At 40.3% G+C, this 12551-nt stretch overlaps 1 protein-coding gene across 3 annotated transcripts in view; it reads left to right on the top strand.

Annotated features, from left to right (window-relative positions):
• The window catches only part of tp53bp2a (tumor protein p53 binding protein, 2a), a 32142-nt gene extending 24028 nt beyond the window's left edge, over positions 1-8114 (top strand). For all 3 annotated transcript variants that reach the window (XM_073481601.1, XM_073481600.1, XM_073481602.1), the window contains 9 exons: positions 1331-1453; positions 1636-1757; positions 1882-2290; positions 3562-4403; positions 5206-5343; positions 5488-5621; positions 6219-6385; positions 6521-6720; positions 6831-8114. In XM_073481601.1, the coding sequence (XP_073337702.1) occupies positions 1331-1453; positions 1636-1757; positions 1882-2290; positions 3562-4403; positions 5206-5343; positions 5488-5621; positions 6219-6385; positions 6521-6720; positions 6831-6872 (2177 nt within the window). In that variant the 3' untranslated portion in view covers positions 6873-8114. The remainder of the gene's footprint in view (positions 1-1330; positions 1454-1635; positions 1758-1881; positions 2291-3561; positions 4404-5205; positions 5344-5487; positions 5622-6218; positions 6386-6520; positions 6721-6830) is intronic.
• The last annotated feature ends 4437 nt before the right edge of the window (positions 8115-12551 follow it).

Here is a 12551-nt window from a genome sequence, read left to right on the forward strand (position 1 = left end):
TCATGTGCTTCATCTGTAGACTCGCTCTCTTAGCCCTAAATCAGTCCCCCAGTGGATAGTGGGCCAGCAGTGTGCTTCATGTTATTAAAAATGAATGATCCGACACCAAAATTAGTCATTACAAAACAACAGCAGAAGGGACACCCCCTCTCCCTCCTCATACCCTCCCTTACCTCATCACCGGCTCATGTTTTCCTATTTAAAGCAATTCCATATCCAGGAAGCAAAAGAAACAGGCTTTTCCCAGTCTGTCACGATCTTGCACGCAATTATTTCTGCATGCTGAGTTGATTTGCAGTATGTGAAGAAGAGAGATAGAGATGGGCGGGGATGCAGAGGATTCTGCTTTTAGTATATACCCATACCCAGTTCCTCTCTAGCAGGGACTTTCTGCTTAGTATCAGGCAGGCTCCTGGGGGTTGTGCTGGTCTCTGTGTGGCCCCTCAGGGGGGCCCCTGCCTGGACCCAGCCAACAGCATGTCTAGAGCAAAGGGAGATCTGGAGCTCTAAGGCTACTTTGTTTTTTCTTGTCTTTCGAATGCATCTTCCTCAGAAGCCATGTTCTTGCTTAAGCCTCTGAAAGAGCTTCGGGCTAAGAGAAAAGGTACACACTTGTGTTTGTGTGCGTGCGTGTGTGCTTTTCAGCAGCTTTGTTTCGATATGTTTATTTTTCATGAGAGTGATTCTCACTGACAAAGATGAAAAGATAAGATGTTTTCATCATTGCTTAGCTGGATCTTTGGTCCTGTATGCTTGTTTTGCTGCTGTTTGTTAAAGCGTGTTTGTTGAGCTTTCTCCTCAGTTATTTTTCTGCCGCTCCTAAATGGGTCAGTTGGAACAAACACATAACCTTCAGCTGAACTGACATTCTGTGTGGATTCTGACCAACCCAATCAGGTCTCGTTGGCTAAATCTGTGTGTTTGTTGGTGTATTTCTACAACACTTCTTGAGTATTTTAGTGAAGTCTTCAGGCACTGCGATGGAATTCAATCATGTTTTACGTTGTTTGATGTGATGCTAATCTTGCTAGTTGCAAGAGCCGCATGCTCTTGTGGCTCATCTGACTGTGGATGTTGGCGGACATGCGTGGCCACTGGCTGGGTCTTAGTCAGTCAACCAAAAACAAATGATGAGTAAGGAGGGAGGCAAAATGCAACAGAATACACACACACAGTCACAATAAGAGATGAAGATAGTTTCTACTGTGTGCCTTTTTTATCTTTTATTTCTGCGTAAAATCCTGTATTACTTAACTAACTTTACTAACATTTAAACACTCCTTGCCTCTCTTTCTCTTCTTCTGTCCCTCCTCTCCTGCGGGTCCCCCAGGCCTTCAGCCATCCAAGCTGGCAGACTGGGGCTCTTCTGGTCCAGAATCCAACACTAACGGTCATGGTCCAGCTTCAACACTGCCACGAATGACCTCACACTCCAACTCTAACACAGAACAAGGTAAGAGACAAACACACATGCAGCATTTCCACAGAAACTCTCCTGCAATCCCTACCTGTAACTTTGAAAACAGTAACTGTTGCAAAGCTTTCAAAGGGGCTTTTGTCCTGTCTTTTTATGATTCACACTGTCTGAACATGAGATGAAACTGATTACTGTCTCTACATGTGGTTTCTGGATAGATGAGACGGAGCTGAAGAGGGACAGGAAAGTGCGTCCATTTTCCATGTTTGAGCCAACGGAGGTTCCCGCCACCTCCCTCCGCAAAAACCAGAGCAGTGATGACCTGGTCAGGGATGCTCAGGTGAAACAAAAAACACTCCTTAAATCCTCACAAGGAAAAAAATCAGCAATCAGATCTGTTTATTTCCAACAGGAATACTCCCTGGCATCTAAATTGTTATCTTTCTCTCCTCTCATCTCTCCAGGCTGCTCCCAAAGGTCCAGTCAAGGTGCCTCCTCCTGTCCCTACCAAACCGAAAGGCCCTAATGTCGTGCCCTACGGCAAAGCAGGACTCAACACGGGCACATTCCCTAAAGCCAAGCCCCACAGCCAGCAGCCTCAGGCTGCCCAGGGCCGTGCCCCTCTCCCACCCTCACAGAGCCAGACACTCCCCTTACCCTCCAAGCAAGACACTCCACCTGCAGCAACGGTACGACCATTCACCCCAGAGCTGCCCAACTCCAAAGACTCCAGCATGAGTAAACCCCAGACCTTAGCGGCCAGCTCCATTTACTCCATGTACACGCAGCAGCCTGGCTCAGGGAAGCCCTTCCAGCCTGGTGTGCAGGGTGCTCTCAACAGGTCTCAGAGCCGCACCAACGGATTTGTCAGTGGTAAGAATATCCATTTTTTTAATTCAGTGCCTGAACAGTGTTGATGAGCTGACACAGAAGTGTGGTCACTCTCTTTTCCTGGATATAAAACTTACAGTAGTAGTCTGTCCGGTCATAAACACATCCTTTATCTTTGTTCTTTGACTTTGTCTTACTGATCAATCTGACCTCACATCTGAGAGGATCCTGTCTTAGAACAAGCTTCGGTTGCACAGTGCATTTAGACATACATGCTTTAATAGATCCATTAATATTACATGTAAAAATAAAATAAAAACCATTGAGTTAGAAAATAAATCCTCCGTAATACACAAAATCAATTACCTGTACACATACCAATCTTCAGTTTTACATATAAGCCTCTGAACTAAGTATCTGTAGGCTAATGCTGGAGTAAAAAACAAGGTATATCAAATCTCAAGATATGATAAAGGGTAAAGAGAAGTTGTAGTAGTGTAGTTTTACCCAGGATATATTCACTAAAAGGTAAATTCACCCTGCTGCTGTTCTCTTCAGCATACTCAACAAGAAAATATTCACACGCCACTGACCAGAAGAGCAGCTAGAGAGGCTAAGCCATCTGTTACATCCTCTCTTTATTAACACCATCACAGGCAACCGTACCTGCTGCTTCTGACTGGAAGTGTGGAAATGACATTTTTGGCCTCACTCTGAATCTGTTGTAAAGATTTTCATGTAATCCACACTAGTTCTCTAAGAAGAATATAATAGAATTTTCTAAGTACATGTTGAGGACAAAACAGGTCATCAAAAGATGTAATCCATTATACAGCTATTTAGACTGACTTGTTCTTTCATTTATAAAAACAAAAACACTATACTTTTCTGATTTCAGCATTACTAGTAGTACGTTATGTGGGTGTGCAGCTCTTACTGTCTTGTAGCTTCAGTTCAAGATAAATTGCCAGAATAGTATTTCAAGTCCATCCATAATTGATACTCCTGTCAGATGAACGTTCTTGACCAATGTTGCCTTGAAGCAGTAATTTATGTTTAATGCAAAAATGCCTTCTAGCAGCAGGTTTGGAAACTGGTACAAGCTAGCCTTCTTCACAGCCATAAAAAACACAGGCAGAGTCTTGTTTGAGTCTTTTTGGAAAAATATCTTGTTTTAACAGTGATAAAGTGTAAAAATTAACCTGTTTCGAACCTTGCTCTGCTTTTCTTATGTTGCTGAACTGAAACAACGTTCATAGGCTGCTTAAGGTGTTATCTCCGTCTTAACTCTTGTTTCCTGTCTTTGTTTATAGTGTATGGTAAACCAGTCATCCCCAGTGGAGGCTCCCTCCATCCAGAGAACCCTTACCTGGAACGCCGCTCCCCTGCCCCAGAAACTGAGGTAGACCACAATGGAGCCAACAATGTGGGTCCGAGCCCGTCTGAGGGCCACCAACCAGAAACGGAGCGCATCCCCCGGCCCCTCAGCCCAACCAAGCTACTTCCCTTCATTTCAAACCCCTACAGGCATCAGAGTGATGGTGACCTGGAAGCCCTGAGAAAGAAGCTCTACAACGCCCCAAGGCCCCTGAAGAAACGCAGCTCCATCACTGAACCAGAGGGTCCTGCAGGGCCCAACATTCAGAAACTCCTCTACCAGAAGACCACACTAGCAGCTATGGAGACTGTGACTACTCCAACCACCCCAACATATGCTGGTGAAGCAGAGAGGGCAGCAGAGGGATCTGAGGGGTCACAGATTCCAAGTGCAGAGAACCACCCATCAGAGCCAGGACAGACTCTAGAGGGAGGACAACTCCCATCTCATATCCCAGGCGCTAACTTCCCAATTCCGGCCCCCACTGAACAAACCAAACCACCTTTAGCCATTCCAGAGAGCGATGACATTATCCCCCCTCCTCCTCCATCCCACCCACCTCCCAGGCCAGATGACGCTCTTTTCCCACCACCACCCCCTGCTGGCTTGGAGGACATAATGCCCAACCTGCCCCCTCCACCTCCAGAGGGCTTCCTGGAAGAGTTCCCCCCCTACCCACCACCCCCATACCCCAGTGGAGCAGAGCAGGACAGCTTGGGAGAGGACACCTTTAACATGAAGGCACCTGAGGTCACCGGCCAGGTCACTCTTCCACCGGTACGAATCACCATCTTAAACTGCTGAATCACAGTTAATATGTGGATCTCTTTATGGCTGTAAAGATCGGTTCATTGAGTGATAGAACGAGTCACTTTAGTATTGATTTCCCTTGTTTGCTTTTGTGGTACATGTAGTTTTAAATCCCCTCACATGTTTGTTTGTTTGTTTGTTCCACAGTGGCAGGTCATGACTTACAGTCAGTGCACATTCTACTTCATAATGACCTGCCTGTAAACAGCAATGCCCTGGTCTGATGTTATATAATTAGATAATCCTTATCAAGTACTTCTATTGTTTCTGGAGAAAATGGGCCTTATTCTGCTTACACTAAGCGGATACCCACCCCACTTTCGCCCCATTTACATAGACGCACTTTGTGTTAAAAATAAACACCAGTTTACATGTTCTTGTTGTTAAGCTCTTGGTGAAAGGTTTCATGGTGGGGCGGCAGGTTTACCCCAAAAGGACACACCAATAAAAAGTTATATGACCCATTTCCCCCCCTTTTGTCACGTCCATTTGAGACCCATTTGGTTGCATAACCATGGTTTTAGAGAAATGAATGTGTTTCTTACGGCTTATGCTGATAAACTGGATTAGCAATGCACTTAGAGCTGGAAAACAACTCCCCCTCTTCTCTCAGTTTAGATTGAACACAACGGAGAGTGGACGCTTTCACCTCAGCAGGACGGACTTCAGGATTAGACTGCAGTCTCACATCTTAGATTTTATCATCTATGTTGTGTAATGGCTGTTTTAAGATAATTTGAGTGACACACGACCATGTTTGTGTCTTCAGGGAAAGAGGACCAACTTGCGAAAGCTCGGCTCTGAACGCATTGACCACAGCATGAGAGTGAAGTTCAACCCGCTGGCTCTGCTGCTGGACTCGTCTCTGGAGGGAGAGTTTGACCTAGTCCAGAGAATCATCTATGAAGTAAGACATTTTCTCCCTTTTCTATATATTAAAACATTTCCTAAATATGATTTCTTTAAGTAACTGCAATTGTGTCAGAAATTTAGATTAAAAATATCTTTAAGTAGTCATGACATCTCTTCCCTTGTAATTTCTCGATCACAGGTGGAGGATCCCAGTCTGCCCAACGATGAAGGCATCACTGCTCTACACAATGCTGTCTGTGCCGGACATACAGAGATCGTCAAGTTTCTGGTTCAGTTTGGCGTCAATGTCAATGCTGCTGACAGCGATGGCTGGTAAGTTCACCACTTACATAAAGCATTTTTGTATTCGAGCCTCAGACAAGTCACAGCTCTCATAATTAGTCTGCACGTTTGATATTTTTCAACTCAAATCTGAACAACTTAGAACATGAATCCTACAGTATGAGCTGGTTAACAACAAAAATTCGGATTTAGTGTAGTGTTCCAACTAGAGCTGCAAAGATTAGTTGATTAGTCAATCAAAATTAGGCCCCAACTATTTTCACAACCAATTGATTGTTTCAGTCATATTTCAAGCAAAAATATCAAACATTTGCTGGTTGTAACTTCTTAAATGTAAGTATTTGCTCATTTTCTTTGTTATTTCTGATGGTAAATGAAAATTTCTTTGGTTTTTGACTGGACTAAAGAAGCCACTTTGACTTTTTATTGACTAAGCAATCAATTGTGAAAATAATTAGCAGATTAATTGATAATGAAAATAATAGTTAGTTGCAGCCCTAGCTCAAAGTGTACCCACCAAAATCCAGTCATTAAATTCAGTATTTTGACAGTCTTACTCTTTAACAGTTAGTGTTTCTCTTCACACTTCTCATATTTTCCTCTCTTCTTCCTCCTCATCTAACATAGGACACCTCTTCACTGTGCTGCATCCTGCAACAATGTGCAAGTGTGCAAGTTCCTGGTGGAGTCCGGCGCAGCAGTGTTTGCTATGACTTACAGCGACATGCAGACGGCAGCTGATAAATGTGAAGAAATGGAGGAGGGCTACACTCAATGCTCTCAGTTCCTCTACGGTCAGTGAAAGCTATTTCATTATCTTAGATTTTTTCACTGTATGTTATGAATGCTATGTTCCTCTTACTTTTTTAATTGTATTATCTCCACTAAATCTTTGTGTGCTGATTATTTTACTGGTATTTTACTCATAGGTGTGCAAGAGAAGATGGGCATCATGAACAGGGGTGTGGTCTACGCTCTGTGGGATTACAGTAGCGAAAACCCTGATGAGCTGTCGTTCCGCGAAGGAGACTGCATGACCATCGTCCGCAGAGAAGATGAGGACGAGATCGAATGGTGGTGGGCGCGCATGGGCGACACTGAGGGTTACATTCCCCGCAACCTCCTTGGGGTGAGTCGTGGGTTACTGAAACTGTAGTGATGATAAGATTATTAAATTCAAGTGGAAGCATTTATGTACAAATGTGTGATGTTGACATGTCTTCTTGTTGTCTCCAACAGCTCTACCCAAGAATAAAGCCAAGACAGAGAACCTTGGCTTAAAATACAAAGATCCCTGCACATTCCAGTCTGCCAGAACTCTCCAAACACACTCAAACATATACAGGCTTTAACAGACTGGGGAAGAGAAGGACACTGCTGAAATGAAGAGACAAGGACAGACCAAACAATATGAAGGATCAACTATAAACTTTTTCTGGCACTTTTTTTCTGTATCTACATCAGAGAGGTTTCTCCCTCTCTTATTTTTCCAGGCCACACTGTGTACTGTGTACTTAAGACACTATTGGCATTGTTCTTCCTTTATTCCACTGTTTTTGTTGTTTTTGTAATTAGTGTCTGAAACTATTTCTAAAGTGACAGAAGCTCAAATGTTGGGATGTAAATGGAACAAGCAGTATTTTTTATTGCTAGAAAGTGATTTTTACACTTTTCAATAGTCTTTTAAAACTTGTTTTCCAGGCTATTGGTTATTTTCTAACACACTTGGAGCTCTACTGTACATCGCATGAGGTGAATGAGTGGACGATGATGATGATGATGATGATGATGATGATGATGATGATGTTGTTGATGTTGATGATGTTGAAATGCTCTATTACCATGACAATCTTTGGGGGCTTGTTTCTCATCATCTGTGTTGAGTGACTGCGCCTCTGTATAACTGCACTGGAGCTGTAAAGTTTCAGCTGTGACCACCACTGTTCTGGCTAATGAAATGAATGGTTGAAAAACTGTGATGAAGCTTTTGATTGATCTATTGCTGTTCATTCTGTGGTCTATGATACCCACAAAGCCAGTCTGCTTTCCTTCACTGGTGCATGGTTGAGATGCCATAGATAACTGTGTATACATGTATTTCTCTCGCAGAAACTAGTGAAACGTTACTGTAGGAATGATATTGTTCTGAAAATGGACTTAAGAAACCCTTTGATAAAGAAGGAGACGTCATGCAGTATGAATTTTAATATTTTGTTACAGCCATTCCACGACAATACAGTAATGTCAGAAGGCAAGAAGAAGGCTGGACTTTTTGTAGTGATCAGTAACAGATGACACACTGTGTTGTCAAGTCGGACAATTTCTAAGTCAAATCAAAAAATCAGATTTTAAAAAAATAAAGATGGAACTTGTACGTTATGAGTTCCCAAAAGTCAACTCATCACATATCTCTGTCAATGCAGATGTATTTATTTTTGTTACTTTTTTCTTTAGCCCTTTTGTCAGAACTATAACCACAAATGTAGTATTTCAAACATTTACAATAAAATACTTTGTACTCAGTTTACGTTGTCTTCTTTAATCCAATTCTCATATTATTGAAACAAAGGTGAGTAGAAGCCAATTTCATTTTAGACTACATTGTAAATGTGGGGATCTCCATGCAAATTGTTCATTTAACCAGCGTTGGCTGCCCTCTGCTGGACAGACTGTGATATGTTCGCCTTCCACAGATTTAATTCAAACTGAAAGGAGCCTGTGGAGGTAATAAAAAAATATGTGATACAGTATAAAACTTGATTCAGGCACACATGAAAAGTGAAACCTGACCATTTTATTTTTAGTACCACTGTGCTGTAGACCACACTGAGCTCATTGTTTGTGCAATAGGTTGTACACTATGGAATGACTTGATATCAGATATTTATGATAGCTTGTTGTGTTACAGTATGTATATCACTCAGTGGGGAAAGAGTGCTTTAAATCCAAAAAAAGTATGCATACAGTTACATTACTGAAATATAACTCAATTTCAAGTTAAACTACTGGTATTAAAATAACTAACACTACTGGTATTGGAATAATCAAGTACAAATAATTATTCTCAAACACTACTCAGATTCTAAATTACCTTTTGACTTGACATTTTATTGGTTACTGTTTCTCCAAATCTGAAAGTTGTGTGTTTTTTGTCCATATGTGAGGGTTTTAAATGGCCCGTTGGTGATCAGATAGCCTTATTTACTCCAAAAATGCAGATGAAACATATAATTAGTTCAAATTCTACTCAATACACAATTATGATTATGAAAGTAACTAAGTAGATTACACAATGCAAGGCATACTTAAGTACAAGTGACATAACAAGCTTGAAAGAATACTGCAAGTGCCCCAAAAATTACATTATTACAGTAATTTGAGTGGTTGTAATTAGTTACTTTTACTCCTGGTGTTGATGATATGATTATGTGTCATTTGTGAAAGAACACTTTCTCTTCCAGTCTCACCAGATCAACACCAGAGCAGGTAAATACGCTGACAGAGGATGTTGTGGAGGGAATGGTGCACACAAAATTGAGCTCAATAAAGAGGGAAAACATGCGAGATTTAAAGCAGCTGAACCTTTATTTGAGTTACAACTTGGGCTAAATTAATAGATAAATGAGCCTGTAAGTCAGTAGTGTTTGCACTGCTTAATGGCTGTAAACATGAAGTATATTGAGAACTGAGACTTTTTCAGTGAATCTTCATGGAGTCTCAGATTTTTTGGAGGGACATCATCTGACAGTTATTAGTGGTAATGCATCTTAAACTCATCTAGCTCCCACGTATTTATTACTGTATAACTGTTTTGGTGATTTAAAAGTTTAGCTGCCTACTTGTCAGCATTGAAAAAGATAACAGTTCAGAGTACAGCTGGGTCAGACCTTTTTTTTAAAGTCTTGAATCTTGAGAGAGTGCCTTTTGTGTTTGCAGCTTCAGCTTAATCAGCTTATCAATAGTACCTTGTTTATTTCATTATAAACACAAAATTGTATGTTATGCATTTAAGATATTAGATTACATGCTGGAAATCTTGTCAGGAAACTATTGCTTCGAACACAAACCTAAATTTGAACGTATCTGTCCATATTTTACAGTGTATAAAAGTCCTGAAGCTGTAAAGTTAAGCTATTTTTAAAAACATTTTTTTTACTGTGGACCCATCAATGCCAAAAAAAGAGAGCTATCATTAATTTTTAGGGTTATTTGGCATTCTAGTCGGGCAACGTGTCATTTGCTGTGTTCAGTAACAGGACAAACGACGAGACAGATGTTTTTAATTAGCTCAAACAGGTGTTCCATATTGCATTAATTATGGTTTGCCAGAGCCAGAACAAAATAACACAGTTAATGAACACTGGAGATTGTTTTTGTGTCCTTGATGAAAAAGCAGTGGCGACATTAAAGACATTAAAGAATGTTCTCATTTGTATTCACTGCCCCTAGACTAAATAATGAGAGTATTGCTGAATATTAACTTCATTTCTGTTTAATTAACTCGTTCAAAATGAGAACAAACAGCATGATCCCAATAGGTTTAGGCAAGATAATGAGCAATTTAAAATCAGCATCAGCATGAATTACAGGTGAAAGATGAAAACATAAGAAGAAAATTGTGACAGCAACTGGAGCAGGAAGTACTGTATATGTGTTGGTCTTTTTCCGTCATGGTAATTGGGATGCTCCTTCTACAGGATGAACGAATTACAGGGGTGAACTGATGTGTGTCTGTGTTCAGAGCAGGTTTATCTGTCACACCACACACTCTCTGTTAGGAGCTGAGCTGACCCTAGGCTGAAATAATGGTCTCTCACAAAAGCCTAGAGAGTGGTGCAATAATATTAGCAATGCAACGCTTATTAATGAGATGCTGCTTGAACAAAAATTGAAGTCTACAGCTCTGTGATGTTATAGGCTACAGGCACTGCAGTATTTGAGATTCATGCTAACTTTAGCATGCAAACACGCTCACAAAAACATTATAACCGCATGTTTAGTAGGTTTAATGTCAATAAATTAGACGATCTATGTTTAGCATGTCAAAATCGGAGGATCACCAATATGCCTATAATTCATCCTCAGATGGACATTCAAATCTTAACCCTGAATGTAAACTTATTGATGGCACTATAGGAAAAGTCCAGAAATCACCAAAGTCATTTGGATTCAACCTCTGGGCACCTTCACACAATCCTACAGCAGACGATCTATTAGAGTTTGAGATATTTTGCTGGATAAGTAAAACTTTGACCTGCTCGGGGTGCTTAATAACAGTCAGAGTATTGCCAAAGTCATTATGATTCATCCTCTGGGCACCATGAATGTCTGTACCAAATTTCATGGAAACTCATCCTGTAGCTCTTGAGCCACTTCAGTCACCTCATGGTGGCGCTATAGTAAAAGAAAGGGTATCACCAAAATCATTGGGGTACATCATCTGGGTACCATGATGTTAGAATGATGTTAGTCGGGACATGTGGGGAAAATGTTGTCAACTTTAGAGCAGTTTAAGTCTTTGAAAACGATATTTTGAGTATTATTTTTATTGTAATTTTCAAATTGGTAGATAATTGCCTTTTCATTTTGTCTCCAAAAGAGCCTGATGGCATGTAAATGTAAATGCAATAGACATGGGGAGCTGTTTCGTTTATTTCATTTGAATAACATCCCCCTTGTGTGAATGTTAAATGCATTCGTTTTCTAATTGTTAGATTAGATGTTTAATTGTGACTTAAACCATGCTTACACAAATGAAAGATTAGGCTGCATTGTTTATATTGATCAAATCAAAATCAAATGTTGAATTGATAAAATGAAAATCGGATTAAATTATCATTTTCATCTTCAAATTGTTAGAAAATTGCATTTTTGTTTTCATTTTGTCCTCAAAAGTGCATGAGGAGAAGTAAATGTAAATGCAATACACTGTTTTGCTTATTTCATTTTAACATTGTAGGGTAACAGGTTAAGTCAATGGAAATGAAATGTCAACAGCTTTTCCATTTTAGTTTTTAATTGTTTATTGTTTATTGTTTATTAAGGATCCCCATTAGCTGGTACCTTAGTAGCCAGCTAGTCTTCCTGGGGTCCACAAGGAACAACACAGGAACAACACAATGTTGCCATAAAATGCATAGTATGTGAAAATGACAATGCAAATTGAATTATTGCATTTTCATTTTTACTCTAACACATACATATGTGAAATATTATAATGCTATTGAGGAATTACATTTTCATTTACAAGTTTACTTTGCCAAATCTTTATGGACTTCCGTACAACATTTTTTTTTAAAATTATTATTCGCAAAGTGACAAACATATTGTGAAGTATGTAAATATATACATACATAATATATGTCCACATATGAATGATGGAACCACACCACCACCTCATTAGGTACCTCTGTTGCCATGGTAACCCGCACCAGTGACGCTCCCCCCTCCATAAGCTCTGGTGAAGTTCTTCTCTTGTGTCTCTTTATGACTTTTATGGGGTTAATACAGCTGACGACACAAACCCTACTGTATGCTGCACAAATCCCCTGCTGAATTGCAATAAGTAGCTGAGATAAAAGGCTGAATTCAACATTAACTCTGCCCACTGAACATGACGAACTGCATTCATAATTGATACATACATTCATAATGGATTAAAAGTTCTGTATAAATGAGAGAAGAAAGTCATACGTGGGATGACAGATAGCTGCTGTTTTATCCCTTCATAACTGGAGCTCTCAATGATCTCTGCAGCACATGAGCCCTTTGTGTTTTTATGAGCAGTGTCAAGACCTGCACAGTATATGTACACAGATAAATATCTGATCTATGTTGTTACTGTTGCCTTGTGCAATATATTGACCCAAGTCGCATATATGTTCCCTCTAGGCATGTTATTTCTTTGGGTTTGTGTAACTCTGGGGATATGGGGACGGGGGAGAATGATGGAGCCAGCTT

The sequence above is a fragment of the Pagrus major genome, chromosome 15 (genome assembly GCF_040436345.1).
Source record: "Pagrus major chromosome 15, Pma_NU_1.0".
NCBI lineage: Eukaryota > Metazoa > Chordata > Actinopteri > Spariformes > Sparidae > Pagrus > Pagrus major.